Genomic DNA, 19,424 nt, shown 5'->3' with positions numbered 1-19,424 from the left:
ATCCTTGCTGCCGTTGTTGCATACATGAAAAATGTTCGATCCTTCTTTAACACCTTCTGGCCGACAATACCCAGAAGGAAGGCCTCTGGTTTCTTAGTGAAGGTATACTTAAATACCTTTTTCAGCTCATTGTATATCATTTCCCAGAAGGCCTTCACCTTAGGGCATGTCCACCAGAGGTGGAAGAATGTTCCTTCATTTTCTTTACATTTCCAACATTTATTGTCAGACGAATGGTATATTTTGGCAAGTTTAACTGGGGTCATGTACCATCTGTATATCATTTTCATAACATTTTCCTTCAGAGCATTACATGCAGTGAAGTTCAACCCAGTGGTCCACAACCTTTCCCAGTCCTCAAACATAATGTTATGCCCAATATCCTGTGCCCATTTTATCATAGCCGATTTAACCATTTCGTCTTGTGTGTTCCATTTTAGCAGCAAGTTATACATTCTAGATAGTACCTTGGTTTTGGGTTCTAACAATTCTGTTTCTAACTTCGATTTCTCCACCTGGAACCCTAACTTTTTATCATTTTTAAAAACTTCTTTAATCTGAGCATAATGTAACCAGTCTCGCACCTTATCCTTCATTTTCTCCAAACTCTGCAATTTCCAATTGTCTCCATCTTTTTCTAATAATTCCCAATATTTTGGCCATTTGGCCTCCATATTGGGTCTTTTTAGGGCCTTAGCCTCCAGAGGTGAGAGCCACCTTGGAGTTTTGTTTTCCAATAAGTCTTTATATTTCGTCCAGACATTGAACAGTGCTTTCCTGACAATATGGTTCTTAAAGGCCTTATTGATCTTAACTTTGTCATACCATAAGTATGCATGCCAACCAAAAGCATTGTTAAAACCTTCCAAGTCCAGCACGTCAGTGTCTTCGAGAAGTAGCCAATCTTTTAGCCAACAGAAAGCTGCGGCTTCATAGTACAACTTTAAGTCTGGCAGGGCAAAGCCACCTCTTTCTTTCGCATCTGTTAATATCTTAAACTTAATTCTGGGCTTTTTGCCCTGCCAGACAAATTTAGATATATCTTTCTGCCACTTCCGGAAGCACTCCGTTTTGTCCACAATCTGTAATGTTTGAAACAAAAACAACATTTTTGGCAATACATTCATCTTAATAGCAGCAATTCGGCCTAACAAAGAAAGCTTCAATTTTGTCCAACTATCCAATGGGCGGTAATTATTTGGGTCCTCTATTTTCCCCTTTTTGAAAATAGGGACAACATTTGCCCTCCTCCAGTCTGCCGGGACTTTGCCTGTTCTCCAGGAATTCTCAAAGATGACTGCCAGTGGTTCTGAGATCACATCTGCCAGTTCTTTTAATACTCTTGGATGCAGTTCATCTGGCCCTGGAGACTTGAATACATCTAAACTAGCCAAGTATTATTGTACTATCTCCTTAGTTATTCTGGGCTGTGTTTCCTCTGCTGAATCATTTGCTCCAAATTCTTCAGGTCGGGCATTGTTTTCTTTATCGGAGAAGACTGAGGCAAAGAACGCATTGAGGAGTTCAGCCCTTTCTGTGTCCCCTGTTTGCATTTCACCATCTTCTCCTCTGAGTGTTTCTTTGTTCTACCTTTTGCTACGAACATAGCCATAAAAGCCTTTTTTGTTGTTTTTAACCTCCCTAGCAAGCCTGAGTTCATTCTGTGCTTTAGCTTTTCTGACTTTGTGTCTACACATGCTGGCTATTTGTTTGAATTCCTCTTTGGTGGTTTCCCCTCTTTTCCATTTTTTGTACACATCCTTTTTTAATCTTAACTCAGTTAAAAGTTCTTTAGATAGCCACCCTGGCTTCTTTAGGCACCTTCCATGTTTCCGTTTCATTGGTATTGCCTGAAGTTGTGCTTTTACTATCTCCCTCTTAACAAACTCCCAGCCATCATGAACTCCCTTTCCTTTTAGTATTACTGTCCATGGGATCTCACCCAGCACTTCCCTAAGTTTAATGAAGTCGGCTTTCTTAAAGTCAAGAAATTGAGTCCTAGTATGCTTGGCTGCTCCTTTCCGCTGTATAGTAAACTTCAGAAGAGCATGATCACTTGCGCCTAATGATCCTTCCACTTCTACCCCACTAACCAGGTCATCAACATTGGTTAGGACCAGATCTAAAATGGCTGTTCCTCTTGTTGCTTCTCCCACTTTCTGGACAATGAAGTTGTCTGCAAGGCCAGTGAGGAATCTGTTTGATCTTATGCTCTTGGCTGAGTTTGACATCCAGCAAATATCCGGGTAACTGAAGTCCCCCATTACTACTATCTCCCTTCCTTTTGCATGCTTGGCCATCTGTTCCAGGAAGGCATCATCTATGTCCTCCGTTTGTCTTGGGGATCTATAGTAAACTCCCACAATGAGGTCACTGTTATTCTTCTCTCCCTTAATTTTGACCCAAATGCTCTCACTTTGGCTTTGAGGTTCTAAATCTTGGATCTCTTTACAGGTATACACATCCCTGACATATAACGCCACTCCTCCTCCTTTCTTGTCTGGTCTGTTTCTCTGAAATAGATTGTATCCCTCCATTATTACATTCCAATCGTGGGACTTATCCCACCAGGTTTCAGTGATGCCTATTATGTCATATTTAGTTTGCTGTACCAAGAGCTCAAGCTCATCTTGTTTATTTCCCATGCTTTGCGCATTAGTGTACAGACATTGAAGTCCATTAATCATTCCCCCGTGTCTCTTATTTAAGGATTTTTTCCTCCCACCACTAGGTCTGCGTGCTGTTTGCTCCACTTGGTCTATGACATTTGGATGATCATCTTCATCAATTGATAGACTCCTACCTTCAGGAGCACTGTCTCCCTCCCCCACATTAGTCAGTTTAAAGCCCTCCTGATGAGGTTTCTGAGATTTTTGGCAAAAACATTCCTCCCAACCGTTGTGAGGTGCAGCCCATCGCTTGCCAGAAGTCCATCTTCAAGAAACTGCAGTCCGTGATCTAAGAATCCAAACCATTCCTGTTTACACCATTTGCGAAGCCAGCTGTTCACTTCCACTATTTTTCCCTCTCTCCCTGGGCCACGTCGTTCAACTGGGAGGACAGATGAGATGACAATTTGTGCATTTAATTGCCTCAGTTTCCTGCCCAAAGCCTCGTAGTCTCTTTTGATCTTCTGGAGGCTATTGCTTGCAGTGTCATTGGTTCCCACATGAACCAAGAGGAAGGGGTATTTGTCAGTGGGTTTTATGATTCCTTGCAGTCGTTCAGTTACATCTTGGATCTTAGCCCCGGGGAGACAGCACACTTCCCGAGACATCTTGTCAGGCCCACAGATCACTGCTTCTGTTCCCCTCAGTAGGGAATCTCCTATCACCACTACACGCCTCCTCTTAGCTTTGATCGGGGTTCTTCCATGAGCTGTCCGTTCCAAGGTCGCCTGCACATTCCCTGAGGAATGTCCAGCATGAGCCTAAGCACGTTTACTCAGAAGTGTGCTCCACTGACTATAGTGGAGCTTACTCTCTTGTATGTGCATTTAGGATTGCAGCTATACAGGAACAGCTGCCTAGGTCCAGTTGGGAGATGGCATCATCAGCATCGTTATTATGTTTTACATGCCAAAGCAGGTGGTGGAGAAGAACCTTTATCCCTCCAGATGCTGCTGAACTACATCTCCCATCATCCCTGGCCATTGGCCATGCTTGCTGGGGCTGATGGGAGTTGTGGTTCAACAACATTGGGGGGGGGGGAAGGGTTCCTCCCACCTGTGCCAAAGAGTTCTTGTGACACTGCCTTTCTTGTTAAAATAAAAATTTAAAGGCAGTTTAAACCTAAATAAAATAAGTAAGAAAATAATGGAATATAGCAAAAAAAAATTACAAAGCTTTCCTTCTTGTGCTAATGGCTTAGCGATTCCCTCTCGTGTTGTTGCTTTATGACGTGGTCAGCAAAGTTTGCTTTGCCTTTTCCTCCCTTTTTTGTGTCTGTTTGGTCAGAGCTGTGTAAAAACGAGCTTACTAATGGAGACCTGAAGTCTGACTAGGAATGGGGCGCATGCTCGCAAGCCTAAATATTTAATTGGCAATTCCATAAATCCTGGACCTGTCTTTATATACATACTCAAACACACATACAGGTAATAATTCATTATTTTTGAGCACTTACTTTGCTTTTGCTCTTACTTAGTTCCAATAAAAACAGGGACTATAGACTGCTATTATTTAAAATAGCAGAATGACACCCTGCTTCTTCAGTTGGAACTCAGTTCATATAATTCTCTTATGGTTCCACAAGGCTCTGCAAAGAACATCGTGATGGAGAAAGGAAGCCAGTTCTGGAACTGAAATGTATGTTTGTAAAGATGTTAACCTGCAATCCTAGACATGTTTACTCAGAAGCAGATCTCATTGTTTTCAGCTGAGCTTAATCCCGGGTAAGTGTGTATAGGGTTGCAGCTTAAACCATCCAGATCTGCTTTCTCCAGTGGAAATCTACTTGTGAGGAAATCACTGCATATAGGCTAATCGGAGCTGCTGATTCCAGCTGAACACAAGTCAGTCCAGAAGTGCTTCTGCTTGCTTCGGTTGTAGATTGCGACCACCACATAGTGTGACCAAATGCAACAGGACAGGAGTCCTTTATGTAGAATTGCTGTGTAGCAGAAGGAATTTCAGCATGCACAGCTTTTCATGCAATGGTAGTTAGCACAGCAAGGTGCCTATATTTGGCCTATGTATCAGTTCAATTCATAGAGGGACGCGGGTGGCACTGTGGTCTAAACCACTGAGCCTCTTGGGCTTGCCGATCAGAAGGTCAGCGGTTCGAATCCCCGCAATGGGGTGAGCTCCCATTGCTCGGTCCCTGCTCCTGCCAACCTAGCAGTTTGAAAGCTTGCCAAAAATGCAAGTAGATTAATAGGTACTGCTCCGACGGGAAGATAAACGGCATTCCCGTGCGCTGCTCTGGTTTCGCCAGAAGTGGCTCAGTCATGCTGGCCACATGACCCAGAAAAACTGTCTGTGGATAAATGCCTGTAAAGCGAGATGAGCGCCACAACCCCAGAGTCATCTGTGACTGGACTTAACTGTCAGGGGTCCTTTACCTTTACCTTTATTAATCAATTCATAACAGACGAGAGCTTTATCGTCTAGTAGTTCATGCACCTATCATGTCCCCAAAAGCTGATCTGAGTGGTGTAAATGAGCAAGCAAAACAAATGAACTACCAGGCCAATACACAGATGTGAACTGTTGAGGGGGTCATAGGATGCCTTGCGGCATTGTTTGCCAGGTGAGTAATCAGGTCAGGAAGCCAAATGCTCAAGGGAACTGAATATGAATTTAAAGCTTTCAAAATGTGTGCACCAGGCGCAAATATCTAGCTTCTTTTGGTAAGAGATGGTGTTCACCTAACAGCAACATTTCATGCTCATCAGGCATATCGCTGGAAGAAGACAATTCTTTACAGCCCTCAGTGAAGTAGCATTGAATGTACCCATTAGCTGGGTAGCATTGAATGTACCCATTACCCTATGGGTAGCATTACCCTAATGGGTAGCATTGAATGTACCCATTACCCTAATGAATGTACCCATTAGCTGGGTAGGGTGCTATAGGAGTGCTACCTGTTACATTCATACATACTACTGTGGGTACAGAAAGGCCCTGGAGTTCTACTCTTAGAAATGGTCTTCTATATCAAATGTCCTTCAGAGAAGCCTCTATTCATTGGTGCGGTTTGATGCTTTTAACTAGATGTAGTTAGAAATGAGTTTCTTTAGAAAGAAGATCTTTATATAATCTGGGCAGTTAAGTTAAAATCAAGCCACAAAAGAACCAAACTTGTGGTCTCCAATAGCTGCGATCCATCCTTGAGAAGTCCCAACTCATTTTGATGCAAGCTTTGCTGTAAGGTTATCTTCTGCCTCAGTCCTAAACATATTTTTTGGGGGAAGAAATTATTTAAGCCGTTTTGGAGCAGTCTTTCGTTTATTTATTTATTAGAACTATTTATATCCTGCCCTTCCACTGTAAGTCTCAGCGCCCAGAGCTGCTTGCATTTTTGCATTCATGACATGCAGAAATACAGAAAGTGCAAGTCAGAGGCACCTCTGTCCTCATGCATATCTTTAACAGACAAAATGTAGACTTGCACATTTCCAGGGAATCAAACTTGCTGTGCTTACATGTAGGAACATAATGTCCATTCCTTCCTCTGTTGGTAATAATTCAAGTACCGTACCTGTTAGGCTCTCATTTGTACCAGGCTTTCTCTACCTCTTTCATTAATACCAAAATGAAAGATCCAGCTGTTTAGCTAGCTTTTCAATGATGCATCAGCAGGTAAAAGAGGCTCCAGGTGGCTAATGTATTGCTCTACTGACTTTGTAATCCCATTGCTGTATTGACCTTGCATTGCTGACTGACATTTTGCTGGGGAGAGATAGATAGAGAAATAATTTAAATAGAAATACAATACTTCTCACCAGAGTTTGGGATGGCCCTTGATGGGCAACTTCAAAGTTACTGCACTCCCTTGTTTTGGTTCTTTACCTTTAAACCAGATTTGGACCAGACAGCCACCTTCAAACAGAGGACCATCCTCTGTGAAGTGGGACACATGGCCACCCCATATACCACATATGATTCAGAGCCTGTATGGTCTGCTTTAAAGACCACAGTCATTCATTGGGTAGATCAAGGATAGAGAACCCTATGGCCCTTCCAGTCCTGTTGGATTCCCAACCCCAGTCATCGCTGGTCCTGCTGTCTGGGGCTGGTGAGTCCGACAACCTCTGGAGGGCCATAATCTCCCCATCCCTGCAGGTGCTAATTTAACCAAAAATGCACGAGGACTGATGTAAGAACAACCAGGTGAGATTCTCTTGCCTCCGTCATGGAGGTGGTTCAGTGACTGTTCCTCTGACCTTCCATTTAACAGGAAGGCAAGCAGTTCTATGGGACAACTTTTTCCTAAGGGCTGAGCATGTGCTCTGACACCTCTCCCTGTCCTGGATTGCAATGTCAGTGTTACAAGCGGTGGTTTGCTTCCTGGCTGACAGCATTTTCTCCTGTGTCATGCATTTCCGTTCCAGAATTCACCTGGGCTGGGATCCTTGATGCTTGCTGCCTCTGTGCAGAGCCCTTCGCAAACCCCTCTCCAGCCTCCTGCACTAATTGGCGTTGGCAGATTGTCGCATTTCTTCTAACGGATTCTCTGTTTCTTGTCAATGTGCCATGTTTTTGTGTGTCTGTGTTTTTTGTTTTCCCCAAGCTCTGGTTTTGTTTCTTTTCTTCTTCCCCCGTCCTTGCCCCACCTCTGAGTGCTGGCTGTGGCATCAGCAATTTCTCATTTCAGGCTTCTTCAAACAATCCTTCATTCTAGCTGGTTTGTTGGGGCAGGGCTGCCCTCAGGTAAGGAGATGCACTGAATCAGATGAGGGAAGCCATGCCACCCAGTCCTTCCCCCCCACCCCCAAATCCCTTGCGTGCAAACACAACTGCCTTACCCCTCAGCCCCACCCCAGTCAGGGACTGCCTGACAGTGCTGCCATGTTGATGTGACCCAGGTTTGCTGCGTTTATATTACAGGATTGAGCTGACCTCTGACCTCACATCCCTGTAGCAAGTACCTTAGGTCCTCGGCCACAAACATTCTTACAAATCTTTTTGGTAAGGAGACAATGCTTCTTAGAATTAGTGGTACCACCTATAACCTCTGCTAATGTGATCTGAAACTAAAGTTGACCATGTCCCCCCCCCCCCGTCCCCGCACCTCCCACTTCCCCCCTCCCTCCTCATAACTAATGAATTAGTCTCCTTCCCCTCTGTGCCCCATTTCATTTACCATGAGCACCACAAATCAATATGGTGGAACAGGATACACCGGCTTTTCCCTAATGGGACATTCACTGGCCTTTATTTTCCATTCTGCGAGTTGTTCCTCCTAGGCAGCAGCCAGAATTAAAAATAACAAGAGCGGGCTGCAGGGGTTCCACGTAGGATTCTTCTGTCAGATCTCCGAATCCACATTCTGACTTCACCCGAGTCCAGCAAAGTTGCCTTCCAAATTTGAAAATGAACATTTATGTCAAATTGCTATAGGCTGGACAGAACTTCTTTCCATTCAGGTTGAGTTTCTGTTTGTAGTAATATTGCCGTCTTTTCTGCCCAAAGGAACTGTCCACCCAAAATGAAAGGCATGCAGCAGAATGATATTACAGTCGTACCTCGGAAGTCAAATGTCTTGCAAGTCAAACGTTTTGGCTCCCGAACACCGCAAACCCGGAAGTCAGTGTTCCGGTTTGTGAACATTCTTTGGAACCCGAACATCTGACGCGGTTTGCATGGCTTCCGATTGGCCTTGGTTTCCCAACATTTTGGAAGTCAAACAGACTTCCAGAATGGATTCCGTTTGACTTCTGAGGTGCAGCTGTATCAGTTAGGGGCTGAGATACAGTCGTTTGCCTAAGGCCATTTTCTAGTCCAGAACTTGTGCTCTTTAACTACCGTAGCACCCCCAAAGCTATGCACATGCTGAAATCTCTCCCACTGACATCAGTGGGGTTTTATGGTGCTTACTGGATTGGGCCCTGGGTTTTCAATATTGGAAGGTGTTTGCTTTATAGGACACACTGACCCCAGTCCACTAATATCCTTTGCCACAGTTTTGCTGTGTTGTTTACAATCTAATGCTTGCAATTTTGGCTTAAACCAGCCTTTCCCAACTTGGTGCCCTCTAGGTGTTTTGGACTACAACTCCCATCAGCCTGAATCAGCAAAGCCAGTGGTCAGGGATCATAGGAAGTGTAGTCCAGAACCTCTGGAGGGCACCATGTTGGGGACAGCTGCCTTATGTAGACACTACGCAACAACTACATATAGGGCTTAGCTTGCTGTGCAGTCATGAAAATAAGAGGGTAGTTATTAAAGGGACCATTTGCCCAACAGCTCCAGAAATTCTCATACGGAAGAACAAGCTTTTCTGAAAATCATTATTGTTTAGCATTCATACAGTACTTCCCAAGTGTTCAGAAACATGCATTATCTCAACAATCCTTGAAACAGCCCAGTAAGGAAGATCAATAGTATTCTTGAGATGCAGAGTGGAGATGAGAGAATGGTTTGCCTTTTGAGTCTATGGTAGAAATGAGACGTGAACCTAGCCACTCAACTACAGCAGCTCTGGCTTGCTTCTCTGCCTTTAACGTAGGTTTGACATCAGCAAGTGAAGCTTTTCATGTCATGGAGCTAATCATTATCCACTGCTAATTGCTCTACATAAAACTGCTGTTCAAGGGGCAACTATCTGGGCCAATTCAAAATCTGGCAACAGGGAGAAAATTCAAGGGGTGTCCTGGTCATGTCAGCTTTCTGATTGCAAACAACTTTAATCATTAAAGCACAACTGGAAAATTCAACACTTCACATGTAAGGGATGCGTTTGGAACTCGTTCAAGTCAGAGGCCAAGGAAATAGGCAGGAACAGCAAAGCTTGAAGACTATGGATTATGATCATGCCAAGGTTTAGTCAGCCAGGACATCAAGGCAAGGTTAAAGCTTCCAAGATTGCAGCGCAAACAGGGAAAGATACAGCCCCAGGAGCAGAGAGCAAGAACCGAAGATGAAGGGCAAGCTATGACATAGGATCCACCAGGAGTCAAGAGCAGTGACAAGCCAAATAGTAGGATTACAGAAGAAGCAAAAAATAGAGGTCTGCAAGGAATCCAGCTGCACTGCATAGGCTCTGCCTGCCTGGCTCCTCAATACTTTTCGTCCTCTTGGATTAGCTCCGTTTCATAACTTGTCTTGGTAGCTGAGGATCCGCATCGGTGTCCAGTGCCAATCCAAGGGCCCCTTGGGGGCAAGATGCTCTCCTTGGGCTCCCTTCCCTAAGCGCACCCATCTCTTTCTCCCTCGCCATTGTTGCCACAATGTGCCTTTCCTTTGAGGCCCAACAGGCAACCCTGCCCAAGAGAATGAGTGCAAGGCGTTGCTGCCCCTTCTTCTTGCTTACTCCAAGAAGGCAGGTGAACAGGCAGCAAGAAGAGGCAGCAGCCGGGGATTGGAAGCAAGCCTCCTGCTGGGGCATGGGCTTCAGCAAGCGCCCTTGATGCCAGCCTTCTCAGGGTTGCAGATACCCTAGTGAAAATCTATGAAGATGCCCTGCAGTAAGTGACTAGGTTCTGGATTGTGGCCAAAACCTACAGTCCAGAAGCCGCTTCAAGTGGCAAACTTGCACTTCCACTTAGTTAGTAGCCCCTTTGGCGTCAAGGGAACAAACCAGCCTGGAAATGCTCATGATTTCAAATGAGTTCCACATTCTATATTTACATATAAAGCTCCAGTTACAGATAGGTAGCCGTGTTGGTCTGCCATAGTCAAAACAAAATAAAAAATTCCTTCCAGTAGCACGTGTGCATGCACACGAAAGCTCATACCAAGAACTAACTTAGTTGGTCTTTAAGGTGCTACTGGAAGGAATTTTTTATTTTGTTTTTACATATAAAGCATTACCTTTCCTCCTCTTATGCACTTCCACCCACCTGCCTATCAGGAAGTCTAAAGGATGCATTTTAGAAACAGCCTCAGCAAGTGATTTGTGAATTATACTTTATGGATCTCTGGTCATATTAGGATTTAATCCTGAAGGGTGCAACAATTCAAAGCAGGATATGATTCTGGATTCGGTCCTTTCCAGTCTTCTAGTTATGACGCTTCATTTTTACTGTTTCCCCGGAAGACAATGTGAGATTTCTGGTGTTGGGGCGCCCTCTGTAGATCTTGGGAAGCCTCTCTGCAAAACCCCTTCTCCTGTTTTGTATTATAGTGGCATATCCACACCAGATTAGAACTGGTTTCTCAACCAGTCCCTCTTTCCAGGGAAACCTTGGCATTGTAGCTTGAGGGTGGTGGTGATAGTAGATGTGGTGGGGACCTTTCAGAGAATTCTCCTCACCATGTCTCCATACTACAATTCCAAGCATTCTTTGAGGAAGCCTAGCCAGTTAACAAGGTATAAACCAACATAACTTGTTCAGTGTAGTTAAGCAAGGGTCTAGAAACACAGGTTTTCTTGGTCACCAGAGCAGACTTGTTGAAATTAATGACCACTAATTTCAGCAGGTCTGCTCTGGGCAGGATCTGGGCTGATACAACCCACAATATCTTCTTGTCATTCCATAGATGAGAGAAACAGAGAATGGGGGTATGAGCCTAAGCCTAAGAACAAGAAGGTCTGTGGATGGCCCTTGTGAAATTTCCATTTTGAGGTGAATGTCTGTGTGCACATTCTTGACACAGTTTTAGGGTCAGCCAGAGGCAAAGGACAACATTTAAGTGTCCCATGAGTTTTGAAAGAGCAATAAAGGTCAGGATGCTTTCTGAATGTCACCCCTCCTGGGAAATATCAACAAAGTGCCATTCTGATGTAACCACCATTTGATAGCATCAGGTGCTGTTGTTTCCAGGTACAGACAACCCCAAAGCAGTTTTCTGACGGCCAGACTTAGACATCATGGGAAACGTGCAGTTGCCAATGAAAACAGCAGCTCTGCATCTAGCTCCACTTCTCTTTCTCTAATGTGTAGTAGAACGTATCTTGTGTTGTGACATCATGATCTCATGTTTTCCTACCTCCCAATTATGCAGCTTGGAGAATGAATATGATTTTGGCATTGCAGATTGCAGCCAGTATACGTTCTACTAGACATTATGGCAGTGGGCAGTGGGGAGCTAGATGCATGGTGGCTGTGTTTACTATCACCAACAGCTGTGTGCTTGCCCTAGTTTAACTCCAAGTGAAGAAGGGGAGAATGGAGGGGATGCAGCCCTCCTGCTTGACCTGCCCTTCATTTAAGATACAGTGGCCAAAGCTTGCAGCAGATTTGTGCACAACACTCTGAAACTCACAATTCATACAACAGGAAGAACTCTCAACTTTGGATCTAAATGTTAGTGCACCACAACTTCTTGGTGAAATCCCACAGGGTAGGGCAAAAATTTCCCATTTGGGGTCTGCTTGTGTCCTGTTTTTAAGGACAACATACAAGTTTGTCTTTCTAGTCACAAAGCATTACTGTTGCATCACTTCAGACTGCACAAACACGTCATCATAAGACTGCTCCTCCGAATATGCCAAAAGAAAGAAGCGATTGCAGAGAATCAATCAAAGCAGCTAAGGCGCTTTTGCCAACTCCCCCTTCCACAAACACAGCTAGGCCTTCCGAGGGGTAGGGAATACATTGGAGCAGGTGCCCTTTTGGCCTCTGCCAATCCTGCTCCCCAGTGCATGCTTCCCCCCTCTGCTTGCTCCTCCTGTGATATCTGCTTGATTCCTTGTGTGTGTAGCCTTGGGATGGTAAATACCTTCTCTTCCTGTTGTCATTTGCCCTTTCGCTGCTTGCCTTGTCCTTCTCCTCCCACTCCTTGATCAGCAGCTTTGCTTTCCTGTCCAGCATGGTGCTTCTTTGGGATAAGAGAGGCTGGTAAGTTTCTGTTCCTTTTTTTGCTTTTCATCTTTTGCAGCACGGTAAGAGCACTCACCGGTGGGGAAGAAGAAGCAGGAATCTTGAGACCCAAGGCAGTGGGGGCTTACTGCAGTCAGCATAGTGATTTCTCTAGAAACTATAATTAACCTGCATGCAAATTTTCAAATAAAACCATTCATATAAGGGGAAATCATGAGAGTACACACACTGAAATTAACGTAGGTGCTTCAATTTCAATGGATCTCCTCTGAGTATAATTTAATTGGAATACAACTCATGGTATTTATTAGCTACTGGGCCAAAATTTCTCTTCTTTCTGAACGTGTTAGGAAGGCATAGAGAAAACAGAGGGGCAGTGGGAATGCTGCTTTGAGCTTTTGAAATTTTCCATTTTTGCTCAGCTTCTAGTTCTCCCCAGGTCTTTTTGTTCTTTATCTGTGCCCCACCTGGCAATCCTTCACAAAATTTCCTTCTCATATCTTCTGTGTTGTACTGATCCTTTTCCAGGCAGTTGATGTCATTCCCCATCTGCTAACTTATGAGTGTTTTGCTGTGTCAACAAGCGATAGGGAAGGGGATGAATGGATTAGGAAGCTGCAGAAAAATACTGAATGGGAGAACTGGGAGCCATCAAGGGACTATGATCTCATATTCCTCTCCCTACTTGTACAGTATTTTGGATCTATGCCATGCAAAGTTAGCTAACATTACATCAGATGAATTGCTTGCATAGCGACACATTAGCTAATGCAGTTCCTGATGTTTGTAGTAAAATCTAAGTATATTGGCTTGAATGGGTAGATTGGGCTGTTAGTGAATTGTCCAGAAATGAGCATTTTGGGGTGATCATGGTCAAAATAAGATTGTTTTCTGCATTCCCTAAAAGTGTGGTATGTAGGTACCCTCCTTTCCCTATGCATGGAGAAGATGCATCAAGAATTTCATAGAACAACTGAATGCCATTTTGTTTCCCTAAAACACTAAAGTCAGTGACTGTCCACAAAGCTGAAATCGGAAAGCATGTGGAACTCTCTTTTGCATGATGCTGCTTATATTGCCAAGCCATCTGATGCTGACACTAATGTTTCTCTTAAGATTGGGATGATCTGTTTCAGTTGAAATGACAAGTAATAATAATAATAATAATAATAATAATAATAATAATAATAATTTATTATTTATACCCCGCCCATCTGGCTGGGTTTCCCCCAGCCACTCTGGGCAGCTTCCAACAAAACAAAATAAACAAAATAAAATGCCTTATATAAATGTATATGGCATCAAGAGGACTGTTGTGTGGTCCAACAGCTCAAAAATACTTGACACAACACACCGAGGCCATTAAGTCTGTTGATCCCAAAGCTACTTTGGGAAAAAGACCATTTCTGAAGAGTGTAATGGCATTCAAATGCTGTCTGCCTGTTTCCTAAGCCATTAAGCTTCTTTGACCCAAATGAGGTAAAAGTGGTTTAAGGGCAGGCACACCAGTTCTTTAATCATGTTGACTGCAACCTAGTGGAGCTATTTCACGATCATTTCCATTGCTTTAGCTTCATTAACTTCAGTAAGTCAACATCAGTATAAATGATATTGGATTCATACACTTTGCTTCTTTTTCTTTTATTCAATCTATAAAAGGGGAACAATAAACAACTGAGTGTGACTGAACTATGCTGCCCTTTGTAAATTATTAAGATATTATTTCCAGCATAAAGAAGATTATAGCCTGTATCTTTTTATACTGGACAATTGGGTGTAAACTCATTTTGTCTACAGATAGGTAGCCGTGTTGGTCTGCCATGGTCAAAACAAAATAAAAAAATTCCTTCCAGTAGCACCTTAAAGACCAACTGAGTTAGTTCTAGGTATGAGCTTTCGTGTGCATGCACACTTCTTCAGATACACCCATGTCTTATATATCAGATACTCATTTTGTCTGATATATAAGACATGGGTGAGTATACCTCTTGTCCACTGCTGTCTATGATAAATGGTTACCAGTACCCATAGTGCCTCAACAGCAAACCTTAGCAAGCACATGCTCTCAAAATATTTATGAACCGAGTCAGTCTTTGATTTTTATGAAAAATGTATGTGGTTGGGAGGGGGATAAGGAAATGATGCTGGGATGTGCATACTTTTGGGAAAGGGTTGCCGGCAGAAATGAGATTGGTTAAAGCTATGCACTGCAGTAATTCCCTCCGTTGCAAGCTCCAGTTTCCTGGGTCAGTAAAAACTGCTTCTGTCAACCGTGGAAAGGTTGTAATGTGTAATGTGTGAGAAGCAATGTATGGCCTGCCTGAATCTGTTTGTAGACCTATATTATAAAACATGTTATTTGGCCAAGTGACCCACTTTTCTTGGGATATCCAAAGGGGGAAATGTTTGAGGTGGGACACTGAGACATACTAATTTGGTTTTACATGGATCCTTGCATGTTTTCAGTTTGCAGGGCTAGAACCTGGAATATGCCTGGCACAAAATAAGAGGTTTCTAGATACAGTGCTCACTTTCTTGGGCATAGACTACCCTGCTGCAAATGATGAAGCAAATGGCTTAAGCCTTGAGGCACCCCTTCTGTTAATCACTGTGTGTGTGTGCCTGGGTGGTTCAGAAACTTTCCTTCAAACTCCCTCCCTAAACTCGGTTCTTTTCCTCCACTTATCTCAGAAAGTAGTAGTAGGAAAGCAAGCCACAGAAAGTGACCTGACTGAAATGTATCCTCTTTATTTTTCTTCTTGTTTCCCTTGCAGAACTGAAGACTATATGAAGTTATCCCTAAACTCTTCCTAAGGCTTTCCCTTTGGCATCTTTAAAGGCTTGAGAAACAAAGCAACCCCAAACCAACCTGATACGCATACATAACCGAAAAATAAATAACCCCTCAAAATACGGGACTTTCTCATTGGCTGAACGAAGCCGAGTTCCTCAGAATAAATCTTTGTAATATCGAGACCGGAAAGGATCTGTGTGGCTTGATCCCAAGAATTAAGTGGGCTAGAGAAAGTTACGGAAGTTACATTTTGAGGGTGCTGTTCTTGGATGTCAAAGTAAAACTCATGAATGCACTTTGTTGTGACAACCACTCCATATCTGCTGTATCCAAAAGAAAAACCCGAGATATTCCGTTTAGATAGCACGGACAACGGTTACCCATTGCATCAGCCAGTCCAGAGATACAATATCAAACTATTTGGTCCCTTTCCACCCCTCTACCTGGGACCAAAAACTTCCTTTATATCCTTGAAGACAATGCATTGAGATATAAAGCATTTTGATGGTTTGTGGATGGTGGAAGGATGTAGACTTTAGTGTAGCCTGTCTTGCTTCATAGCCTTTTGAAGACGAAGCAGTCCTCCATCTTAGGTAGAATGAATCCTGAGAGATAAGAATGCACTCCTAGGCCTGTGTACTCAGAAGTAAGTCCCACTGAGTTCAATGGGGCTTACTCCCAGCAAAATGGATATACAGGATTGCCGCCTTAGTGTAATAGTTCATGACTGATTTTCATCCTGAGGTCTGAGCACCATTAATGCTCGATAGCCAATGCTTCTGTTTAGTTAGCGGTTGCTTCCTGTCCCCAATAATAGAGTTAGAAAACATAATCCATGAAATGTAAGGCAACTCTTGAAATATTAATTATAAACTTAACCTCAAAGATCCTTGTTTTCTTTTCTCCCTCTCACCACACTGTTACATCTTTTTTGAACTTCTCTGTTCTTTGCTTCCCTGAAAGATTTATCCGATCATTAACCCATACAGAAAATAACATCTGATGGGCCTTAGTGGCTAGAAACCATCAATTACTATAAGCCCACACTGGTTTTATAAGTCTTTTCCTCCACAAAGGTAGTATTTCAGGACAATACTGATGTCACTTCCTGTTTTGCAGAACTACCATTTTAGGCTGGAATTTCCTCCCAATACTCCTGTTTTTTCTTCATGTTTTGAGGGCAGACTATTCGATGCTTAATAATATATCAAACCCAAGCTGCTTTTAAAAATGATAACTTATGCAGACAATACTTGAAATTGTTTAGTCAATCATTCTTTGGGGCACCTAGGTTTGGGGCAGATGTTTCCCCCTCCCCTAGCATAACTTTTTCAAGGGCTTATTTAGGAAACAGTGGGAAGTTTGGCTTTTCTTTCTTTTTTTTAAGTCTAAGCTTCTGCTTCTGTATGTTTTCACTAGCAATACAGTTTGCAATTGAATCCTATTTATATATACAAATATGTATAAGGACACTCGGCTTTGAAAAAACTGTTAGCAACCATTCTGCCTCCAACTCACATTGACAGATGCAGTGTTCCAAACAGCATTAACTATGCAAAGAATGCCTTATATACAATATAACGTCTCAGTATACAGCAATACGTCTATTGTACAAGGAATATTACTAGTGGCAGCGAGCAAAGCTATCTCCTCAATAGTGACAAAACTGGCTGTCTGGGTATTTTTTACATTTTTTTTTCTAAATGTGAAGGTGGATCTTATATACATAGGACTGTAATTTCTAGTGGCTTAAAATGTATATTGCCATTATTCAGTCCAATAAACCTTTAAATAGTTTATATGAATGGTCATTGTGTTTGTTAATGTGCATGGTGTCCATGCCCTTCCACCCTCGAACTACTTGGTTTGGTTCAAATATTACCCTGGGAGTGGGGGTGGGTGGTGGGTGGGAGGAATACTTCAAAGAGCATTAGTTATATCCTCCTTGGGAAACAATACCATAATTACTGCCCAAGATTAACAACTAGAAGACAGTATCATCTTGGAAGGAATGGTATGAGAAGCAGGTATTCTAAAAGAGCAAATTCAAACTATCAGTTTATGTTGGGCTAAAAGTAGGCAGGACACAAAGTTACAGGCATCTCTCCCCACCTGCCCTCAAAAACTTCCTTTCATGCTTTTGCATGTCATGTGCTGTCTGGGTCCATTCACATTTCACATAGGTAAGCAGTGTAACAGTGGGCTGAATATGGGCACATGTGGGTGGGTCATCCTCTGGGCAGCTCAAAAGTGGTTGAGGGGAAGTTGAGATAGCACCGAGCCAAACAACGTTGGAAATAGAGAATAAGGCTGCATCTGAATGGCATCTCTGCTCAATGAACATAGGGTTGAACCAGAAAGATGGAGGGGAACAAGACCTTCCCTCAGTTACAGATAACCCTAGTGTCAATGATCAATACATCAGTAAAAAGATCAATCCATACAACTTCGCATAAAGCAGTTTAGATTAACTAACACAACATCTTAAAAATAAACACAAATAAAGTCTGAAAGGAGAAATAGTGGCATGCAAGGCCAAATGTTTCTGGAACATCTGTTCCCATTGCACAGCTACTCTGGCCTATATAAGGCTGGGTGTGGTCTGATTAAGTGGTGCTTTGGTCATTTCTTTCGCTATGATTTCTCCCTTTAGGAATCTCCCTAGGTTCTTGTGGGAAGAATGGTAGCTCAGTGGAAGAGCACATGTTTTGCATGCAAGAGGTTCTAGGTTCATCCTCTGGCATCTTCAGATAAGGCTGGGAAAACGTCAACTGGAAATCCAGGAAAGAGCTGCTAGTCAGTGTGGACAATATTGAGTTAGATGGCTTCAGTGGTAGGCAGAAGTACTTGCCTGATCTCTGTGCAGGTGAGTTGTTGTTGCTGCTTACCAAGGGAGAGCAGGGAGGGCAAGGCTGTTGGGAAGTTGATTCTGCACAAATGCACCAGTGGAGGCAATACAGTGCTCACGCCAGTGTGTTTGCACAGTGCTGACATCTCCATTGCCTCTTCTTCTGGGTAAGCTGCAGGGACCCACCTGATGGCATCAGCTACTGAATAGACCAATGGCTTCACTTCATATAAGGCAGCTCACGACTACCATTTTAACCCTTCTCTTTCCAAAGAGTACTACCTTTTTATCTGCTTCTTTTCTTCCACCACCATCACACACAGCTGCAGCAAGGGTGGGGGCAATCATGACTGGGAGTGCAGCAAGAGGCAGGGAGAGTGTAAGTCCTTTTCCTCCACTCCAAGGACCAATAAAAATTATCTCTCCACCCCCAATATTTGGAGCTGAGGAAAGGAGGAAGGATCACTTAGTTATACAGTAGAATGTTATTTGTATTCCAAAAACCTAGACACCAAGCGGGCATTCTAGTGGGGCATAACCAGGAGGTGGCAACTGCCCCCCCCCCGATCCACAAATATTATTGAAAAGCATTGAAAGTATTCAATTGTTGTTTAGTTGTTTAGTTGTGTCTGACTCTTCGTGACCCCATGGACCAGAGCACGCCAGGCACTCCTGTCTTCCACTGTTAGTAGCATTCAATTACCTGAGCCCAAATCATCTGTCAGGAGAGCTATTCCCAGCAAGGACTCCGGCCTTGCCAGGACGGCTTTCCTTTCCTATTACAATGGTACCTTGGGTTAAGTATTTAATTCATTCCGGAGGTCTGTTCTTAACCTGAAACTGTTCTTAACCTGAAGCACCACTTTAGCTAATGGGGCCTCCTGCTGCTGCAGCGCCGCCGGAGCACAATTTCTGTTCTCATCCTGAAGCAAAGTTCTTAACCTGAAGCATTATTTCTGGGTTAGCGGAGTCTGTAACCTGAAGTGTATGTAACCTGAAGCATATGTAACCCGAGGTACCACTGTATACCTTCTGGTCTTGACGACGCATGTGACCCTCACCTGTCCTAAACCTACTCCAGCTGAGGAATCACACACCTCCTCCCCGAGCTAGTGAGCCCCACCTGGACTGTGAGTTCTTGCCTGCCTTCCCTCAAAACTGACAGCTGTAAGTTCTGGAATCCTGAGGTCAGGAGTAGTACATCCCATTTTTCCACTTGATGCGAAACAGGAAGTGCCACCCTGCTCTGCCACACCACCACCAGGACGCACACCACCACTGTGCCACCTACCGGTGGCACTGCAGCTGCACCACCAGCTGTGTCACCTCTGCCTCTTGTGGAGAAGCAGTGCTGG

General features: G+C 43.5%; 1 protein-coding gene across 6 annotated transcripts in view; it reads left to right on the top strand.

The window, feature by feature from the left end:
* The window catches only part of JMJD6 (jumonji domain containing 6, arginine demethylase and lysine hydroxylase), a 93,477-nt gene that overhangs the window by 69,503 nt on the left and 4,550 nt on the right, over positions 1–19,424 (top strand). Inside the window, exons 10-11 of one of the 6 annotated variants that reach the window (XM_081850803.1) lie at positions 7,551–7,631; positions 15,202–17,020. The exons of 2 other annotated variants lie outside the window; for them this stretch is intronic. In XM_081850803.1, coding sequence (XP_081706929.1) covers positions 7,551–7,584 — 34 coding nt within the window. In that variant the 3' untranslated portion in view covers positions 7,585–7,631; positions 15,202–17,020. Of the gene's footprint in view, positions 1–7,550; positions 7,632–15,201; positions 17,021–19,424 lie in introns of those variants that run through there. 3 more of the 6 variants (XR_014153602.1, XR_014153603.1, XM_081850802.1) reach the window with 3 other exon arrangements.

This window comes from Podarcis erhardii, assembly GCF_964252035.2.
Source record: "Podarcis erhardii genome assembly, chromosome: 2".
NCBI classification, from domain to species: domain Eukaryota; kingdom Metazoa; phylum Chordata; class Lepidosauria; order Squamata; family Lacertidae; genus Podarcis; species Podarcis erhardii.
This window is presented reverse-complemented; position numbering and strand designations above follow the sequence as displayed.